The sequence below is a fragment of the Micropterus salmoides genome, unplaced genomic scaffold (genome assembly GCF_014851395.1).
Source record: "Micropterus salmoides isolate LMB-PRFRI ecotype aquatic unplaced genomic scaffold, ASM1485139v1 Ms_hic_scaffold_23, whole genome shotgun sequence".
NCBI lineage: Eukaryota > Metazoa > Chordata > Actinopteri > Centrarchiformes > Centrarchidae > Micropterus > Micropterus salmoides.
In genome coordinates this window covers 12,607,629-12,628,622 of record NW_024041484.1, presented here as the reverse complement: position 1 = coordinate 12,628,622, position 20,994 = coordinate 12,607,629, and the positions used below count along the sequence as shown (strand labels likewise).

At 38.5% G+C, this 20,994-nt stretch overlaps 1 protein-coding gene across 1 annotated transcript in view; it reads right to left on the bottom strand.

Moving 5' to 3' along the window:
* The window catches only part of ccdc146 (coiled-coil domain containing 146), a 47,973-nt gene that overhangs the window by 13,061 nt on the left and 13,918 nt on the right, over window positions 1-20,994 (bottom strand). Inside the window, exons 3-18 of the mRNA XM_038738975.1 lie at window positions 19,113-19,195; window positions 17,927-18,142; window positions 14,827-14,884; window positions 12,379-12,461; window positions 12,062-12,155; window positions 11,867-11,940; window positions 10,802-11,029; window positions 10,543-10,632; window positions 10,017-10,113; window positions 8,624-8,716; window positions 7,981-8,148; window positions 7,147-7,235; window positions 5,162-5,326; window positions 4,809-4,884; window positions 4,077-4,225; window positions 3,733-3,961 (exon numbers count right to left, since the gene is read on the bottom strand). Of these exons, the coding sequence (XP_038594903.1) occupies window positions 3,733-3,961; window positions 4,077-4,225; window positions 4,809-4,884; window positions 5,162-5,326; window positions 7,147-7,235; window positions 7,981-8,148; window positions 8,624-8,716; window positions 10,017-10,113; window positions 10,543-10,632; window positions 10,802-11,029; window positions 11,867-11,940; window positions 12,062-12,155; window positions 12,379-12,461; window positions 14,827-14,884; window positions 17,927-18,142; window positions 19,113-19,195 (1,992 nt within the window). The remainder of the gene's footprint in view (window positions 1-3,732; window positions 3,962-4,076; window positions 4,226-4,808; window positions 4,885-5,161; window positions 5,327-7,146; window positions 7,236-7,980; window positions 8,149-8,623; window positions 8,717-10,016; window positions 10,114-10,542; window positions 10,633-10,801; window positions 11,030-11,866; window positions 11,941-12,061; window positions 12,156-12,378; window positions 12,462-14,826; window positions 14,885-17,926; window positions 18,143-19,112; window positions 19,196-20,994) is intronic.

Genomic DNA, 20,994 nt, shown 5'->3' with positions numbered 1-20,994 from the left:
TAATAATAATGATAAATAATGACCTTATTTATGTAACACTTCCCAAAATTAGGTTACAAAGTGCTTCACAATTAAAAGGGATAAAAGACAAAGGGACAGATCAGTAAAGCAGAAAGGTCAGTAAAGTAAAAAAATCATAATCATAATAAGGTTATGTAAGGTTAATTAGCAGAACATGTGAGCAGAGGAGCTGAACTGAAGCTTTCACGAGCTCCAAATGAGGAATACATTATAATAAGATATGCATTTTAACTTGGCTTCTATGTAAATATTTGACAACAGGTCACATAATACAAATATACACAATATTATCTAAGTGATATACACTGGTAATGTCAAATTGAAGTAATGTTGCTCAGCTGTTTATGTTTTATGGATGATGCTGATTCTGCTGGCCAGAATTCCTCTGGTAAATTATTCCACAGCCTTCAAACCCTTGACAACAAAAGCCCTCACTTTCAGTCTCTAACTGGGATATAGAAATTGGTAAGGTTCCAGCCTGAAGAGGACCTCAGGCTACATCAAGGGCTCGTAAAAAAGACAACTAGGGGCCAGACCTTGGTAATCAGTGACTGCATTTGATTTGGAGTTATCACCCCAACATTGTATATTAGCAGCCAAGGTGTACTGTGTACTAACATGTCTTTATGTCTGAAAAGCCAGTTAAAAACTTCTTGCTTGCACTCTCCCTGTCTCACTTAAGTCTCACACATTCACTTGCACAAGGCACGATTCATGGTGGGTTTCCCCATGGTAATAAGTTCCAGGCAGGTTGGATAAAGATTTAAGAGAGGGACAGATAAACAATATGACTCACCACCGTAGGGACAGTACGGTATGTCAACCCCACCCTGTTATAAATTCTACTCCATTAAGGTCTGTGTGTATTATCTATAAATATATCTCTGTCTGTGTGTTTGTGATATTATGCCTGCATGTGACTTTGTATAACAGAGGTATAGCTAGTCATTAGAGGACTGCTGAACAATATTCAGATGTTTCTGCAAGGGTATTATCACAACTTCACAAACACTGCACTGATCGCAGCGTGTGGGCTGATGTGTGTGCACCTGTATGTGTGTTTGAGATGTCGACGTGCTGGCAACTCATAAACAAGTAGTAAATTCTGAATCCAACACCAACCTCTGTTTATTTTGCAGCAATTAAAATTCCTCAGAGCAAATGAAAAGCCTCAGAGTATATTGAACTTCAATAGTCTCACAGATGGCCCGATCTATCTTTGTCAAAATGTCCCATCAAAGGGAGGGGGGTCTGTCTGCAATGAACAGATAAACTGGTCGCAGATGAATACGAATACACAATATATATAATAAATCGACAGCAAGGCAGCTGCATGGAAATGGAATTCGCATAGAGAATGAATTTGCAGGCAAAATGAATTGAGCTGGCAAGTTTCCTGCAATAGGAGAGACCCCTGTGATTCTGTTTTTGTACCCAGGAGAGGTAGACGGCTGTATAAACGAAAACGGCAATTTAGAATATAATTTGCTATTTACACACAAAGGAGAGTGAGAAACATGGAATGGGTAGATGCATGAATGGATGAACAGATGGACTGATTCACTAATCATGGATGTAACTGTTGAATATTCCAGGAGTGGCATTTGTATCCAAATGAAACTAAGAGTCTACAGCCATGCTTCATTCGTTCATGGCAATCTTTCTAATGAGATATTTCAGTCTGGACCAAAGTGATAGACTGACAGACCAACAGGCAGTCATTGCCATCTATAGAGCCCGGCAGCTAGCATGGCTTAAAAGGACAGAAGGTAGGACTATACCTTATGTACAGCCAAAACAAGGTCAGTCAGAAAAGAAAACGGAGAAGAAAATATGTGAAAAGGGAAGGGAGCTTGGAAGGGATTTTGTAGTACAATAAATAGTTACTTCCAATGAAACAAAAACCTCAAGAATGCCTTGGGGGAAAAAAAGAGTGTAAGTATGGTCAGACAAAGGTGAGGAGGGAAAGAGTAAAGAAACTAATGATGACAGAAACAACAGAAAATAAGCGTGAAAAAAACCCTATTGCAGCAAATGATAAACAGCAGAAGGAGTAAACAGACTGAGAAAAGAGAAAGGGCCGTTTTTCAAAAAACGCAGCACATGGTGAAGTCTGTTCCAACACCATGTTCTTTCAAACAAGCACAAGACTCAAGATGAGAGAAGTCTGGTCCAACAGCAAGTCAAAAGCAGTCACTCTGATCCAGAGCAGTAACACACCCAATCCCACGACACAGCCATTGGCAGGGAAACTCAGCGAGTGTGTTTGTGTGCCTCTCTCTCGAATCTCTCCCCTTCTATGTGTCTGTCACCCTCTATGTTTTGCAAAGTTGCTTGAATACATTTCTGTTTTTATGTTATTTATTCATGTGTGTCTCAGTCTGTCTCTGGGAAGCTTGTGCAGTGTGTGGTTTTTTGGGTTTGTCCCTTTGGCTTAGATCATCTACTCCCTGCATGTTTGTCTGCGGAGTTCAGTTAGCAAAAGTACAATTACGCTGTCTGTGTTCAAACTTCTGAGAATGTTTGACCGCAGTCAGTTCACCTATAAATTGACCACTTTTGATGAGTGATCAATGACAGCTTTGAGACATATAGTAATGGTGTGCAAATAATTTTTAATAATAAATTTTTAATAATAAATATTTACCTGAGTAATTCCTTAGTTGCATTATAAGGTTTGAAAGTATTAGTCGACCTCAGGAATTTGTACTTCTTTTTGGAGTTCCCCTAACTAAAGATACACATAAAATTTAACTACAATACCCTAGACACATAAAACACACGTACACGCAATCATGGACTTCTTGAGAACCTATGAGGACACTCTGCTGACATCACATAAATCATATAAATGTCTAAAATTGTGTTCCTGTGTAACTTGAAAAAAACAACACACAAGTAGCTGGACAATGGCCTGCAGCACTCTTGGATAAACACACACACAGATACAGAATTTGCCAGAAGATTCCAAGGAAAATCTTGCAGACACACACAAGTCTTTTCAGTGCAACTCTTATCTGATCTCACCAAGAAGAACTAATTGACTGGCCTAACTGCTTCCAGACAGGATTTTGAATCCAATAAGCTAGGCCACATTGTGATGTAGTCTGGGGTCATGCCGTGATTGGACATTGAGGAAATGTGGACAGCAGTATACTGGAGGCAAAACCTGCACAAATTAGTGGATATATGAGTGATTTGATACAATAATATACCTGGAAGACACTAGCCCGTGCAAAAACAAATAAGGAGCATAACTGTTCAGCACTACAGTGTAGCTTCACTTTGCTGTAACTTTTGGAAGCTAACTATCATTTCTTGTTGGCAAGGCATGAGAGAAGACGCAGGGAAAGGGGAAGTGGGCGTTTGGGAGACTGTCACCGGGACACTGTCATCCCTCTTCAAACAACAGAAAAGATTTTAATGAATGATTTCCATGAAACACATCCATCCTCAACTATTTTAAAGTACACACATATCTTTCCACCCACTACTTTTCAAGTAATTAGTATGCAGTTCTGAAAGTTTAATGTTATTACTTCTCTGTTCTTTGTTAAAGTATTTTTTTTATCAGTGTAGAGCTACTGACTGTCAATTGACAGATTATTAAAAAATACGATTGTGAGGAAGGTTAGATGTTTAAAGACTTCTAAACTTTGGCTGTGTAATGAGTGTGTAGGTTTATGTTGGTATATGTGCATCCTTTCCCACCTCTATCACCAGTATGGCGATCTCGCCCTCCAGCTTTTTCCTGAGGGGTACGTCCTTCTTCTTCAGGTCTATCTGTCTCTTCTCCTCATTAATCGCCAACTGTAAGTCTCTAATCTCCTTCTCCAGGGTCTCCATCGCCATGTTGCCCTTAGTAATGGCTGCCTCCTGGATGTTCACCTTTTCATAGTAGTTGAACAACACCTCCTCATGCTCCAGGAGCTGAATGCCACTGTAGGTGACACACACACACACACACACACACACACACACACACACAAAGGGAGAGCCTTTTTTGACATATGATCCTCTATTTGAACTCAACACGATCCAAATTATGAACATACAGAAAGTTGCGGCGCTGTATGGCCGTTTCATGATTCTTGTTGATTTCTAGAAGTGCCTGCTCCTGGAGGTTGATCGTTTGTGTTAGTTTTATCAACTGCAGTGTGTCATCTTCACACTCCTGATTGATCTGACAGTGCTTCCAGGCAACCTAGAAGATGTTTTAAAAATGACAGAAAAATCACCACTTTAACATCTGTTTAGCATAGTTCTGAAATAAAACTACTTTTGAACAGCACACTAACAACATTTGTTATTCTTCATTTGAAAAATGAATTTCAAGCCATATATTTTTGCTTTTAAGCGTAATGGAATGCTTCCACTTGACAGTGCAAGGCAATGACTTTAAAACATGAAGAGGCTTTTTCTATAGTAGACAAAACAAAAGTTCACAATCTGTTGTAAACTGTGAGTTACTGCTTAAGTGTTTAATGAAACACACAAAGATGAATATAGAGGTAACTCGATGTGGGTGTGCCTCCTTAACTTTATAGCTGTCTAAAACATGGTTTAAGGGCCCTGCTAAAAATATTTAGCTCACTCAAAACAACTTACCAGCAGCTTTGGCTCTGTATCACCGGGCCCCTTGAATCATACTAGTCTTTATAACATATTAAATTTGGTCATTTAAACTGTTTAATTTATGATACTGGCTTATGGCAGAGAAGTCTCACAGGGTGTTTTTGTCAGTGTGTTTTGACTAGTCTTGTCTGTGTGTGTGTGTGTGTCTGGACCTTGGAGATGTCATTTTGCAGTTTGTCCCTCGTTTTGGAGCTATTGGAGATCTTCATACGAGCCTTTGCGAGTGATCTAGAAATACATGCACTAAGACATTTTATACACAATAACAGGGATGTAGATATAGCTTCACTGATGATTACGGACAAATGCACTGGTCAATAATGTAGTCTTAACAAATTTAACCTTATAACCTTTACATGGTTAATAACAAAGACTTTGTTGCAACGCTATTACAGTATTTTATTACAGATGTCTATGCCTTCTTTTCTGCATTACTATGTATTGTAGAAATGCCACCATAGACAGACAACTCTAAACCCTCCCTCTACAAAACACATATACACACCTGTCCTTGTTGATGACAATTGTACGTTGGATTTCCATTTCATTTTCTTGCACCTTAGCCTGCTCCTCCAGCTCTGTGATTGTCTGCGAGGCCATCTGCTTGAGCTTGACGTACTTATTCTTCTCTTCCATAATCATGTGGCACAGCTTACAATACTGTGATACTCTAAAGGGGAAAACACTGATTAGCAATGAGCCCATTCCTGATCTGGATTACAAGACTTTGATCCTGTCAAGAGCAGGTTTTTGACATTTTATCAGTTACAGTTATTGGTTTATGAGTTTATTCTCTGTAGGACTGTAGGACTTATCCATATCCACGTATCCATAGCCAGTGACACTGTTCAATAGCTGACCCAACTGATATGAAGAATCCAGCATCCAACATCTACTCTTATGGACTTTATGTCTAGGTGTGCTTGATGGTCAGAAATGTTATTGGCATAATCATCGTGGCAACATACATTATATCACTTAATGTCCTGTTCATCCCTCCATCGTCAACTGCTTATCCTGCATACAGGGTCGTGAGGGGCTTGGGGCCAATACATTGGGCGAAAGGCGGGGTACACCCTAGACAAACAACCACTCACACTCACATCCACACCTAAGGCCAATTTTAGAGACACCAATTAACCTAGCCTGCATGTCTTTGGATGGTGGGAGGAACCTGGAGCCGCCGGAGAAAACCCACGTGGACACGGGGCGAACTCACGACCTTCTTGCTGTGAGGCGCTAACCACTGCACCACCGTGCAGCCCCCTGTTCATGTTAATCACAAAATCAGTGAATCCAAAAAATTGTAATGACAGAACTAAGGTGTGGGCGGCACAGTGGTGCAGTGATTAGCACTGTTGCCTCGAGGCAAGAAGGTCCCAAGTTCAAACCCCGGTTGCCCGGCCTTTCTGTGCGGAGTTTGCATGTTCTCCTTGTGTCCACATGGGTCCTCTCCGGGTGCTCCGGCTTCCTCCCACCCTCCAAAGACATGCAGGCTAGGTTGATTGGTGACCCTGAATTGTCCTTAGGTGTGGTTGTCTATGTGTGGCCCTGCGATGGACTGGCGACCTGTCCAGGTTGTAACCCGCCTTTTGCCAGATGTCAGCTGGGATTGGCTCCAGCCCCCCGCGACCCTGTACGCAGGATAAGCGGTTGACGATGGATGGAAGGAACTAAGGTGTAATGGAGCGTGGCATTTCATTAAATTTCAATGTACCATTCATGTAAGACACGCAGGTTGTGGATACCGATATTTGTATTACAATTACAGAGAGAGGATACACAACATTTAATTATCATCCTGCCCTGTTTTTGCTTGACTAGATGCAGGTTTCTGAGCGGATTCCATGTCAAGTGAAACCACATCAGACTGTAGTCTGTGGTCGTGACCTAACTGAATGTATTGCAAGAGTCTGTTGTTGCACTGGGTGGTGCCAGATGCATTAGTCTGTGTCTGAACACTGAAGTATGACCAATTAGTAAGTTATGGTTTTATACACAGACAACATGTGCAGATGTCTGAATTAATTGTGATACCAGCTGTTACACAGATCAGAGGAGCCAAACAAATAACGAGGGAATCAATTATCAGTTGAGAATCTAGTCACATCAATATATTGTATAGAAATTCAATTTGTTGCCTACACTCATCGCTAAGTTCATGGACATATTGCACAGATACTTGATGACCCTGGATACAGAAACGCCAATGCTGCCGCTGCTTATAATGCAAAAAGTAATCTGTTATGACATTTACTAAAAGATCTTGAATTAACATTATTATATATGCAGAAAGAACAAGGAAGAGAGTGGGACTAAGACTGAGAGACAGGAAACATGAAGAAATTCACAAAGAATGAGGTGATTAGGCTTCCCCTAATACTACCTATTAACAGCTTAGTAGCTTTTCTGTAACCAAAGCCCTTTTTATCCTTACACACACCTTTGAGTGGCTAACAAGGAAATAAGAAGGGGAAACAACAGTGACACCTGCGCTGTAGCATAGTATTCAGCTTGTTGTGATCCATGATGATCAGGTCTTTTTCTCGCAGCTCCTGCTGGAAGTGCTGGTTCAGCTGCTGTGGATAGAATTACACAGGTAAAACTACAGTATCATCACTTCTCTGTGTGCGTTTGTGTGTGTGTGTGTGCGCGCTCACAAACATCAACCTTCAATCGTATTTGTGGGAGTACATTTTCCAATATTGTAGTGGCTTCTTTTCTGACACTTTGAATACATAAAAAGGAAAATAAATGAGCTGATCCAGCAGTCCTGGTTTAGTGAACAGTCAATTTTTTTAGCTGGTCATTGTTGGATTTTCATTACTTACAAATCACACAGGAGACTCCATGAATCTCTAGTCGCAAGTGACACTATTAGAAGTCTTTTTGGGGGGAATTTCAGAAAGGAAGAATCCCGATTAACTGACATGAAAAGGGAGTCCAAAAAAATATCTCCCTTAGATTCTAGCTTCAACTTAGCTGAACTAAAATTGCCACGTCTCTTGATATTTTTTCATATCATTCTGAAATGATCACATTATGGTGACAGTTATATCATAGGGCAGTAAAGCCCAGACGTTTCTGGTCTTTGAAATCGTGTTTTTGTCATTTTTGGTTGCTGTCCTGTCACACAAACATCAAGAGTCCCTAAACCATAAACCTACCTTAGTTCCTCTTTGATGTTTTTGACATGTTTATGTGTGAAATATCCATGTCTATGTCTGCATAAGTTATTAAATGCACTAATGATGACATCAAAACCTATTTAAATATATACCTCAGTGTGTATGTTATATGTGTCCGTGTGTGTTTGTATTGAACCTCAGCTCTAAGCAGTTCACGGTGCTTCTGGCCCCTCTCCTCAGCTTTGATCTGTGTCAGACATCTGAGGTTATGGAGTTCTTCTCTGAGGCAGTTTGACTCCCTAAGCAGCCCCTGAATCATCCCATACTGCTGCTTCTTCTGGCTCTCTTCCTCAGTTACTGATAGCTGGTTGGGAACACATTTGGTGCTGTTTTCAGTTGAAAAATCTCACAATTACAATTTTACTAAAATTGAAGGGTTACTGATAGCAGAATGGCACAGCAAAGTGGTCTAAAAGTCCCTTAATGTGAGGAGGATGGATATTGAAACTTCTTTGTGCAAAGTGCAGGACTTTACTTTAAAGTTTTGTCAAGCTGTGTGACATAGGATGAGGAAATTATGCAATGGCTTCTAACTCTGAAGTTAAAGGTGGTAGAAAATGAAATATATCAATATAACTTAAAACATAAAAATGGCATTTATTTTGAAAAGGTGCAAGTGACGTGAAGTGAAAAACAAAGATATAGTTGAACGACAGTTGAAAGAAAGAAAAGAAATTAGGCTCCAAAAAGACAGACTGGTTAGAGAGCTACTGCAGAACATTGCATTACATTTCACAGTTGCTAATGATATTGTGTCAACCCACGCACACTGCTCCCACCTGCTTTTCAAAGCTGACTTTGAGAGCATCCACCTCTTTCTGAAGCTCCATCCTCTGTTGAGTACTGGCCTCTCTTTTGGGAACAGCATCTAACTGAAAATTCAAGTCATAACATAAAGTCAAAATCCAGTGTCAAGTTCAAATTGCCATCATGCAAGCAAATCATACATCTGCTATTAAGTTGGTCCTGATTCTTAGCAAAAAACTATAAAAATGTAATATCATTTCTTTCGGTAGACTTTACATATTGAGGAAGGAAAGACCTTGAGGATCCAGTACAAAATTACCAAACTTCAGATCAAATTCGGTAAGTGCATATTCAATCCAACATTAAACATTGACTGCAAAATAATTAATGCTATATATCAGAGTTTCCCTGAGGATAGCCGTTGGATCAAGTGACACTGAAACTGCTCACTGTAGCTCATAAAAAATGTATGCCTTTAGGCATTGGGATTGCCCCTCTCTGCAGGGTTGCCAGGCCTCATGTTCACGTACACTGCTCCATATTTAAAAAATGTTGCTTCCTCGAAGCTGAATAAAACCAAATCAGCAGATTTAAAAAGAAGTGCAATACCACAGTTTTATTTCAGCTACATATCTGAAGCACTAAATACTCTCACTGTGAGTCCTTATTAGGCCTCATGTTGTGTAAAATTTAGAACACATTGTGTAAATATCAAAGCCATCAATCACATCCTATTTGAGATAATTGTGAAGCATTTTTGTGGTAAACCCACAATCCTCATCTAAACAGCCTTTACAGTCAAATTAATTATGAGTAATTGTTCACGTGACAGTCATTATTGATTAGTGGAAATAAATTAATCATATTGTACAACTGCTTTTGTGTTTTAATATTTGCTCAGTGTGTGAATTCCCTGGTGCGTCATAGTGATTTCCTTTGATATTGTTATGTGCTTGTGTGATGTGCTGACACATTTCCCATGACTCTCCCTCTCTTCTTCTTCTCTTTAAAAACTGTGAACATCAGTAAAATTACAGGAAGCTCAATAATAAAATTTAAAAAAATGGTGTAATACAGATGAACAATTTAATGTGCTGATTCCTGACACCATGACACCCAAAATGTCCCCACACCTGTGTCTAACCCTGGAAACTTTTCATAACCAACTGCCAATAGCAGCAAAAACATGAGGTGTACATGTTTTAATATTGTGGGGTAGTTTACTGGTAAAACGTTTCCAAGCTGCAAGTAGATGTTCTGCATAGACAAAAAGTCTGTGTTTTACATAAATTATCTGTATTTTTGGGAAAAATAACAGAAGCCTTCTGGTGCTAAAAAATGCCAGACCACTCATGACATTCCAACTGCTTCAAATTTGAGCAGATGTTTCTTTGTACTCATTGAAAGTAACAATCTAAAGGTCACCTGTGCCTGCAACTCATTGTAGATAGATTGCGTGTGTTCTAGCTGCTCAGTGGCTGTGGCCAACGCATGCTCCATCCTCTTGAGGGCTTGCATCTGCCTGAGGAGAAACACAATATCTAACATCATCATCATCATCATCATCATCATCATAAGGCTGTGCCTCCCACACAAAATTAGGAAACTCTGAACTTATTGGACCTTTGTGCATCTACCATGTAGTTTTCATTGGCTTTGTCATGTTTATACAAAACGTCAAAAATCGTCTAAAAAAGATACTCTAATAAAAGAAATTAGGACTATTCACGTAAAACTTCTTGTACTTACTGAAGACTACAACAACAAGCAGACTAAAGGCTCTTCAACTGAATGTCTCTAAAGAACAAATATATTTCCTGTACTGTATATTTTAGGTGTACAGGTGCAAGTGCAAAACCCCTTATATACAGTGTGTAATTATTGAGGTGTATTGTGTATTGATATGTGGAGACTCATTTACATGTCAGATGGAGTTCAGTTTGACATGTACCTATTTTTCTCCCTGAGCTGCACAGATTGGCTCTCATACAGGTGCTTTCTCTCACACATGATGTTTTGCAGCTTCATTTCCAGAATGCCTCTGGTGATGAAAAACACACGACATGTGTGAAAACACACAGCAAAAGTCTCTCCTCCATCTCTGAAAATCCTAATCAAATACTGTATTTGTATTTTAATATATTTATCAAATTAAATCACGTTTTTTTCTGGCTATTCCCTTGCCATACAGCAGTGTCAGCAGCTTGTACCTGTTCCCTGTGAATTCAGCCTCCTCCTCCCTGTTGACCTCCTGCTTTTTTTGCAGCTGTCTGAATTCCCTCTGACTGGCTTCTACTTGGGCCTGGAGACCCTCCAGCTCCTCATTCAACTCCTTCTTCTTCAACCTGAGGGAGTGGTTACGCTGCTCCACTTCTTTCACTTGCCGCTCCATTTCTGAAATCTCTGTATTTAGTACTTCCGTCTTCTTCATTGCAGCGCTGATGTGTTTAGGGGGGGTGATAGAAACAATGAAAACCATACAAAAGAACAACGTACAGTATGTTTAAGACCAAGAGAAGAGTATCAGTTTATTACTACTCACTTGCACGGGAAGAGTGCATATCTTATGAAATAACAGCATGTGTATCCATATTTCAGATACCCCCCCAGTACCACTCTGCTTTGTGAATTTCAAATTACAAGTCATTGCTCAGATGGCTCATCCAGACAGTTTCTCCGCATCACTTGCAAGCCAAATATTAATTTGAAATAAACATAAGAGACTGCAGTGAAGTGATAAGTGGTGCCATTCTCTGGCGATGAAGCTTTCTGACTGCAGCTGCAGTTCAATACAAAAATGAATGATGTCTGATGCACATGTTTGTCTTATTTTTTTTATTAAATTAGAAGGATCAACACCTTTAAATTGTTGTGAAGAATTTGACTAGTGCTACAAAAATTGATATTCCGCTTCAGTGTTGCAGAGATTCTGTTTGTTTTTTACTGTTTCATTTCAGGTCAAATGTCTGGGTCAGATCAAAAGTTTACACTGAGCAAAGAAATTATAGTGCAGGTTCTTTCCAACTCAGAGTTCATCCAATTAAATCCAGGTCTTTCGTGCATAGGAGATCAAGATGAAGAGAAGGAAACAGATTACAAAAGGATTGTACAAATCAGTGAGGGACTTCATTTTAAAAAGATGTTTCTGCTGTCCTTTCTTCACAGTGTTGATACACCGCAGCACCCTAACTGCTTCATTTTTAGTCCTGGTGTTTGAAACATTACTTTCCTGTTCTCCCACTAATAAAAAATATTAAGTAGTTAAATATACTTACTCCGTCTTAGAGCGTTTCCTTTCGAACTCCTTTAAAATCTGGTCAGGTATACTGATGAGATGGGCTTTCTCAGCCTTGTTACATACACAAATGTAAGAAAGCGTGTAAGAAAGCAGATGATTTGTTATTTTATTGGTGTACTGTCAGCTATGCCCACTCACCCAGAGACACACACGCATGCTCTCACACACAGACCTCTTTGTGCTCTATTATCTTCTTCTTGTCTTCCAGCTCTTTCTGTTCTTTCAAGAGCTGCATTTCATGGGTTTCCACATCTTCCATCAGTCTTCTATGCAGGGAGTAAATGCAAGAAAGTACACTTATTTGAACAATTTTGATTAACAGCACTTAAAAGATTCAGCTGCACTGCTTCTTATTAAAAAAAACCTGAAAAGATATAAAGAAACAGTAAAAGACATATAGAGCTCCACAGAGTGGATTTATACATACGTATCAATCTGCAGGGCAGAAAATTGCATTTGTGCTCACTGAACAACAGCTAGATAAAATACCTGACTTCCAGTTGTCTCTGGGCAACCTCTTTCCTCAGATCCTCATATTTGTCCTGCAGGGTCTTTGTTCTGCTCTCCAGCTCCTGGAGGACACACCAGCAGAATGAACATTAGATAACATACCAAGAATATCAGGTCTATGGTGAGAACTTAATTGAGCCCATGGCACAGGCGAAATACTATTGTTTGATCCCAACTCTCAGAGTCAGTTCCAGCCTTTGTTTTGCACTTAGATTTTTTCTTTTTTAAGAGTCATACACAGCGTCAGTTATTTCAAACAGTTATTTCAGATTTAAAACTAATTTTCAGTGCTAGCCTGATCATTTCTGCACAACAAAGACAGGTTTGACACTTAACATTGTTGAAAAATGTTGGATTACTTTGGAGCCAATTTTGCATGAGTATAAACATAGACAACTGCAACTCAACCAGCTGCTATCAATTCAACTTGATAAATGTCTTGCACTTTAAAGCCAGTTTGTGGTTTTCTCCAGTATCCATCTACTGTACATACAGCAAAACAATCAGCTTATTAATCATGTTTGAATCAAGTGTGTATGTGTGTTTGTATGTGACAGAGAGAGAAGAATGCAAACTCCCTCAGACACGTTTGAGTGTTTCATTAGAGTTAATATCACACTTGCAAAGGGAGAAGGCCCTTTTACATATGCACTATATCATATAATAAGTTAATATAATTAATAACTTTCCTGAACTGTTCTGGTAAAGGCAGCAGCTTCTGTTATTCAAACAAGCTATTCCTTCTTCTGTTCTTCTGATATTTTAATATTACTTGACCACACACTTCTGATGTGTTCCAGTGCTGTGCGTATCCATAGTGGCAATGCAAATGCTTCCTCAATACTGCCTTCCGGTGATTCCTGCTAATCAGTCAAAATGCAGCACCTGTTTTATTTCAATATTGGCTCCCTACAGATTAGTAAACACACAGGTGTCACTGGTTCTACAAGTAATTTGTTGATGGAAATTCAATAATACAACTCAACACAAGGACACATGGGTATCTTTAGGATAAATCATGTCTTAAAATAATAATAATAATTTACCAGCCAGAGGCATGAAAGCAGAACTGTAGTACATTTGGTATTTTGGTATTTTTTGTTATTGGAATGAGCAATGAATCTGTAGTTGCATAATTGAACCTCAAAAGTATCCAAAATCAAAAATGTAATTAAAGCTGCTGAATATATTCAACAAATTCTACAAAGATCAAAACGCAGGCAACAGCATTTTGATGAAGTTAGATGATGTAAAATAGTGCATGTCAATTGACCTTATAGCATGTTCATATGCTTGAACCTCTGATCAGATTTTCTTTAACACAGTTGGTGAAAGTTTTAGTGCTGATGATTCAACTTGTGTAGATTTTTTTCAATCGAAGTGTTGGAAATGCACAAACTTTAGTACTACTACTACTACTGGTAGACTTCTGATAGACTACATAATAAAAAGTAATACAGTATTAATATGCCCTATAGCATATTATAAAGTACTGAATTGTGCAATGGCCTCACAGGTCTTGGTTTCGAACCTTGGCCGTCCCATGCCTTCTGTGTGGAGTTTGCATGTTCTCCCTGTGACTGCGTGGGTTCTCTCCGGGTGCTCTGGCTTCCTCTCACAGTCCAAAGACATGCAGGTACGTTAACTGGCAACTCTAAATTGCCCTTAGGTGTGAATGTGAGTGTGTATGGTTGTTTGTCTCTTTGTGTAAGCCCTATGATGAACTGGCGATGTGTCTAGGGGGCACCCGGCCTCTCGCAATGTCAGCTGGGATTAGCGGTTATAGATAATGGATGGATGGATGAATTGTGCGAATCACACAGCATCAAGGAGATCTAGTATGTTATGCAAATAAATGAATGTTAGGATTTTTACCGTAAAGGTGTTCCGTTTAACAATATGCAGAGAATAATTTATAATATAATATAGTGTGAGCATTATTACTTTGCATTATTTGTGTTGGAGATTCATACAAGAAGCGAGTTTTCTCATCAGCATCTGTCCAAAGACCAGCCTATTTTTGGCTGTGATGTGAGGTTGTGTGATAAATAAATAATATGTTTTAGTTTTTACTCCCTTTGTTGAGTTTCTAAAAAATGTAAACGTTTGTTGCTACATCATTTTCCTTTGTGGGTGATTACCGGCGATTACTAACATAATTCGCCTGCTTAAACAAAACAAGGATTAAAACTTTTTCAATTTAGATGACATCCTTTTGCCTCAATGTGAGATTGCAATATAAAATGTTTTAGCTTCATGTTGCTTCAAATGGCTCCTTAAAGAGCCAATGGCAAGTCTTCGTATTGAGGGATTAAGCCTGGATGGAGGCTTAAAGTAAAACTCATATTTATCCCCTCTGAAGACTGTGGTTGCAGTAATAATCCACGTCTCTGAAACTACACCTGGATGGTGCAATGACGAACTTACAGCAGGTTTCGGCTGAATCTCTTTCTCTTTCTCCAGATACTGCTTCTCTTCCCAGAGACTGCACAGGGGTGAGGTAAGGTGAGTTGAGGCGAGGAGAGAACATTTGAATGAAAAAACAAAATGAATGTGTTGAGAAGTTAACAGCATGTTTCAGTTCCTGGTTCAACAGAAAGAGGAATGCAATGGGAGGAACAGACATTTACATTTTTAAAAATACACTGATGTGCAGTTTGAGTTGAACTCATGCTGATTTTACATGGGTGTCAAATGTTTTGCGTATGTTGCTATGAAACCTTTCTATAATAGTGAGTGAATAAAAAAACCTTTATGCTACACTGTAGAAACACATAATGTATAAAAAAAAACAGTATAAATACAAGCTTCCTCAAACATAAACAGAAAGAATCATAAATGAAGTACCCAACACAGTATAAATGTGCATATAAAAACATAATTTATATGAATTTTTCATCTCCCTGCGGCAGAGGCTTTTTGAGCAGTTGATTAAAATTTGTATGAAATCATTTCAAGTCAGCTCTGTCATTGTGAAAAACCGTAGTGTACAGCTACACATTTCACAAGGTAAATGATATTAATCTTCTTGACAAGTTGATATATTGGATATTAACTGATATACTGAGAAAACTGCATGAATGCTAAAATATGGAACTGGAAAAAGTGCTGAATTCCTGTGCATCTGTTTGGCTAAAGATAAAGGACGCAAAGATTTTAAAAGGTATATTTGCATGGTGAGCATCTGCTCGTCATATGCAGACCGCTAGCCATTTGGACAAGAGAGGAGAAGGGAAAAAAACAGAAGAAAGGTTAGGACGAGGGGATGAGATTAGGCCGGACGGGATAAAAGAAAGGGCAAAAAGAGTAGAAGGAGAAACACAGGTAATGGGAGGACAAGAGAGCTCACTACCAAAAGCTGTCACAAATAATATGCACACTCAGTGTCTAATACTGTCTATTACCGCATCCTCTGAGAATGCTCTGTAAGTGGTTTTCATTTAATATTTCAATTACCACTGTGCCCACAACTTTCTGCCTCAGTGTGTGTGTCCTGCACTAAAAATCACTGCATCCTACATATCTTTGCAATACAGTGGTAAGTTTACATCCTGTAAGTGGTTTTATATTACTGAGGCAATCCAGGGTCAAATGTAATGTAGGAAAGATAAAGGAAATCTCCTTAAAAGAATATTAGGCTATTGAGTAAATAAGACGTATTAGGAGTATTCAATGCTATTATTTTTATTTCTCCTTCTGACTTTCCAGTATACAACACATTTCCTCTACCTAAAATTATTTTTACAATCTAATCTTAACAACTCCTCTTACAATCCACCCCTTTTACTTCATCATATTAGCTTAGCTTTTTCATAACTGTTTTATTTTTTTGTTAATAGTTCATGCTCTTTTCACAATGTCAAATGTACATTGGTATGTAATGCGGGGAAATCTAGCATGCAGTGAGGTCACGCTGTCTCGCTCTTCAGCTCTTTCACTTACTGACACCTTTTTCAATGTTCACACTTCAATTACTGCATCTGTGGTTCTTCAACTTCAATGCAAATTCCTGCTACTTTCATTACTACACAGAAACTACGAAGTGAATTGATTTTATTGCTTACCCTGACAGTTCAACTGCTTTATACATCTACACATCATACTGACACCACATTTTTACACTTTAATTGACAGTTTTAAACACTCAAACTATCCTTGGCACTCTAACTTCAATGGGTATTTCAACTTCTTTCATTGCTACACTTAAACTCACAATTTAAGTGTCTTCCTCTCACTTTTGACTGACAGTTTAACTGCTTTCAGCAACATTTTAAGACTTTAAGACTTTTTATCTGTTTAAAGTCTAAGCACATGGACTTTTTACCATAAGCAAGCACACTTAGATTGTCTTCAGAACGTTTTGCCTTTTCTAGTTTTTCTTTTTTTTTTTCTTGTGAGTCACTGGTTAATTTAATTTTTTCATCCCCCTAAAAAATAACTTGATCCGATAAGGAAAAATTGCTCTGTAGTTGAACTGGCCACAACCATAAGACATATGCAACCTGTAATGAGGGATCACAAGTACACATTGCTTTGTTTTCAAGGATCGTAAGCCAAAATTTTTGGGAACCACTGGCGTATGTTATCATGTTGCCTAGCAATGTTCCAATAACCTCCATTTGGCCCTTGAAAAGTTGGTGGACAGAAAAGAGGGAGATACTCGAGTGAGTGTGTTATTTTCCATTTCTGTGTGTGTTTGACCCTTTGGACACACTGATAGTGGTGTCGAGTGAGTCGGGAGAAGGAAAAGAGAAACCAGCAGCAGAAAAGAGGAAAATTGGTTGCTATGAGAAAAGAGACTCATGGGAGCGAAAGGAAAGGATTAGAGGAAAGGAACAGAAATGACTACAGGCCTGACGTCAAAAAAACTAACCAGTGGGGAGAGCTCAGACAAATAAACAGGTTACATCCAGAGCAAACATAAAAATCTACTTAAACCTGGAATTTGTATAATGAACTGCTTACATCAGGTTTTTCCCATGATAAATCTCTGAGAAAATATGGCTACAGAAACAAAGACATTTAAGGCAATGGCAATAATGAAAGTCAAACTTGCTGTAGGCAAGCAATACACACACACACACACACACACACACAGTACAGTACCACTACTATTTGTGTGTGTTTGCGTCCTATACTCTTTCACCTTCATCTCCCTCTAAAGTCAATGAAAACTTGCGAAGTTGCTGCTTCATGCAGCTCACCTCAGAGTTGGTTCCCTAGTTACTTAACTGTGACTGCGTGTGTGCGTGTATCCATTCATGCGAAGCGTCTCCTACTGTACACATCTTCTCTTTACTATGTCACTTTCACTTCTGTATTTTGTCTTTACTCTCATCTCTCTCGTCAGTGGTGTGAAGTGCATCAGTGTGTGTGTGTGTTTGTAAAACAGCTGCAGGCACATTTGAGAGAAGTTTGTAAAAGATGTATTTGCTTGAATCGAGTGTCATTTTTATTTATCACATTTGACATTTGATGTAGCATGAGTAACTACAATAATGCCTGTGTATTTATATATACAGCTCACCATTTCATTCTGTGCCGTGTCTTGTACTCTCTGTCCTCAGCAGCTTTCAGTTCATTGTATGCCTGGAGGAGCTGTTGCCTCAGTTCATTGACCTCACTTACAGGCTCCTCAGAGGTGCTCTGGTCCTCTGTTCTCTCCATCTCGGCCTGCAGCCTCTTCAACTCAGCACGACGCCTCTTTGCTTCTCCCAAAAGTTGGATCTCAGAATCCTGGGTACTGTAGGATGAAAAAATTATTTAAGTATGTGTTATAGTATGCATTATACAGATACTATTTACTAACTGCTGGGTACATTTACATGTATTCTAACAGTCCAAAAATCAGTTAAGACAGTTTTTTTTACTTCAAAGTTATGTCATATGTATAAGTTACTGCCTAATCTTTACTTTAATTTGGCCATTAAAAATCTAAATATTAGCTAAATTTTATATATTGTTTCCACATTCCTTTTCAGGAAATGTAAAGCAAATAACTATAAGATAAATCATATAAACCTTAATCAACTACAAATAAGCTAAACTGCTTTAAGTCTTGTGTGAAACAGATTTTTCACTGAGGTAAAACTGTGGTAACATATGCAAGTAAAGATAAAGTAGCGGCTGATCTTCTAGACTAGACTTCTGAGTACTGATCCAATTAAATTTAATGTGCATATTCAGATTTTGTTTTCACAATGAATGACACACAGATTTCTCGTTTGCGCAAGAAATTGGGGTCTCTAAAGTTAATTTCACTTCCTCTATTATGCCGTTTTTGAGAATAAGTGTTCTAGGAAGCATTTGATTAAAGTTAAAAAGTAGCATGCTTTGGATTTATTTTTGTTTCAGCCTATTACTGTCTGTTGTGCCTCAGCTACACCCTTGCTTCCACTTCTTTGCTCAAATTAGGATTTCTGGCTCCACTGAGTGACCCCAATGCAGGATTCAAAATGTCTTTTCAGAAGCTAGTGCTGATGTCACAGATGCTACTCAACAGTATATAAGAGCAGTACAACTAGATCTGATAAAGAGTTAAAGACTTTTTCAAGGACACATTAGCTGGATTGATTCTGTCTGTCACAAGAACTGAACCATGCTCTATTCTCAGCATCTTTTCAGTCGTAACGCACCTCGGCAAAATATCACATACACATATACGAAGGTTACAAATGAATTTATTCTGTATTTGTTTCAAGAAGAGAACATACCTCTTCAGAGTATTGTGGAGTAGCCTGTAGTTGGATTTCAGTTTGGCCACTTTGGTCTCGCCGATTTTGCCCAATGATAACATCTGAGGAGTATGAAAACAGAAATATTACCAATCTTATGGGCAGGAAAAAACTGACAATTTGATGATTATTTATGGTCTAATAGTAACTCTAAGTATGTCACCTACGTTTCTAAAATCCTCAGCATAAGTTCTGTGACTGGGATTTACATGTTTTCTCTGTGTTATCCACATGTGAACAGTCTAGCTACAGCCGGACATTACAGCAGTCCTAACCTTTATCCAGCTAAGTTGGCTACAAATGTTCCTGCAGTTTGCCAGCTTAGGTTGCACTATTTCAAAGTCTTTGATCTGATCCAGAGCTGCCTGCATGAAAAGCTAAAATATGAATAGAATATCACATTCTGTGGAAATCTCTTGTTGCCATTTTCTCCGGACAGAATTTTCAATAGGGCGAAATTGCTAGGAACCATATACAATTCTGACCAGCAAGCAGTTTTGTAATATTGTTTTGTGAAAGAAATTAAGTTCCAGGAGTCAGGAGATGAAGAAGAAGAAAACTAAATCACCGTAGGGTCCAAAAAAGAGTTTTAAATTTCATAATAGTGAGAGCTTTTGACAATAAAAGCTTTGTTTCTGCTGTAATATGCTCAAACTTCAGTTACTGTTGTAAGAAAAAGCTTTTTTATATCTGTCTGGACTCTCCGCATTTTTGTTTTTATCATCTGATAGACCACAACAAAGCCGAACTCCCTGATGTCTCTAAAGAGGATTTAAACCAAGTTCGACTGAATAAACCTTTATCATCACAGCAGATATCACAGTATCAGAACACCTTATCACAATCAGGAATAAAAACAAACCTCCAGCTATCTGCAATCTCAAAAGGAGAAGAAAAATCATTAAAAACAGCCCATACATAACAAAAAGTAACTACAGTTCTTGAGATTACATGTATTATTAGAGCTGCATGATTTGAAAAAGAAGATAAAAAAAAGGCACACAGCTGTGAAACCTTGGTACAAACAAAACAAAACACAGCAAAGAAAAAGATATCAGGTCAACAGCATTGAAAAAAAAGGGGAAATTATCACTAAGAGTTGTTGATAAATTTCTCTCTGTGGCAAGGTAGTTCTGTGTGTAACAGTGATAGAAACAGAAGGCAGGTGTTGTCCCCATCTTATCTTCAGAGCCAGGTTGGAAGAGCGGGGAGTAATGAGGGATAGCCTTGTCTGTATCAAAGAGCTGCAGAACTGAGGATATCTTAGGTCGGACTGTGTAACTGCATTGAAAACACACAAACGCTCTGATTATATACACACACACACAGAGACTGATAACTCACCCCGACTTCAAACATTAGGGATAGCCGATTATGTTTTTAGATTCATTCCATTATATTGTTTATCTGGCTATTGTCAAATGTGCTCGCAAGTACCCGACCACGTTCCAAGGGCTGAAAGGACAGAGATACGAATGTTGTGAATGATGCAGATTAGGGCTCTCGTTAATATGATTTATTCAGATCTTTTTCACTCAGTTTGCATCAGCAGTCACCCAAGGTCACATCACTACAAGCAAAACACCTGACTAGTATTACACAATCTGCGTTTAAAGCATTTAAAGTATTAAATCTCTGACTCTTACATCTTGAAATGGTAAGTGGGTCATCTGGTCCTAACTGATCTCTTTAATTTCAACCGTAGTTGTGTAATCAAATATTGACTCCTTAAAAAAAGCAAATAACGGGAACATGTGAAATTATCTCATCGTACTGAAACTAAATAGCAATTCAAAACAGATTTGGTACATCAAATATGGTCATTGTTGGGTTTTCAACAGTGTAGATGACATACCAGTGA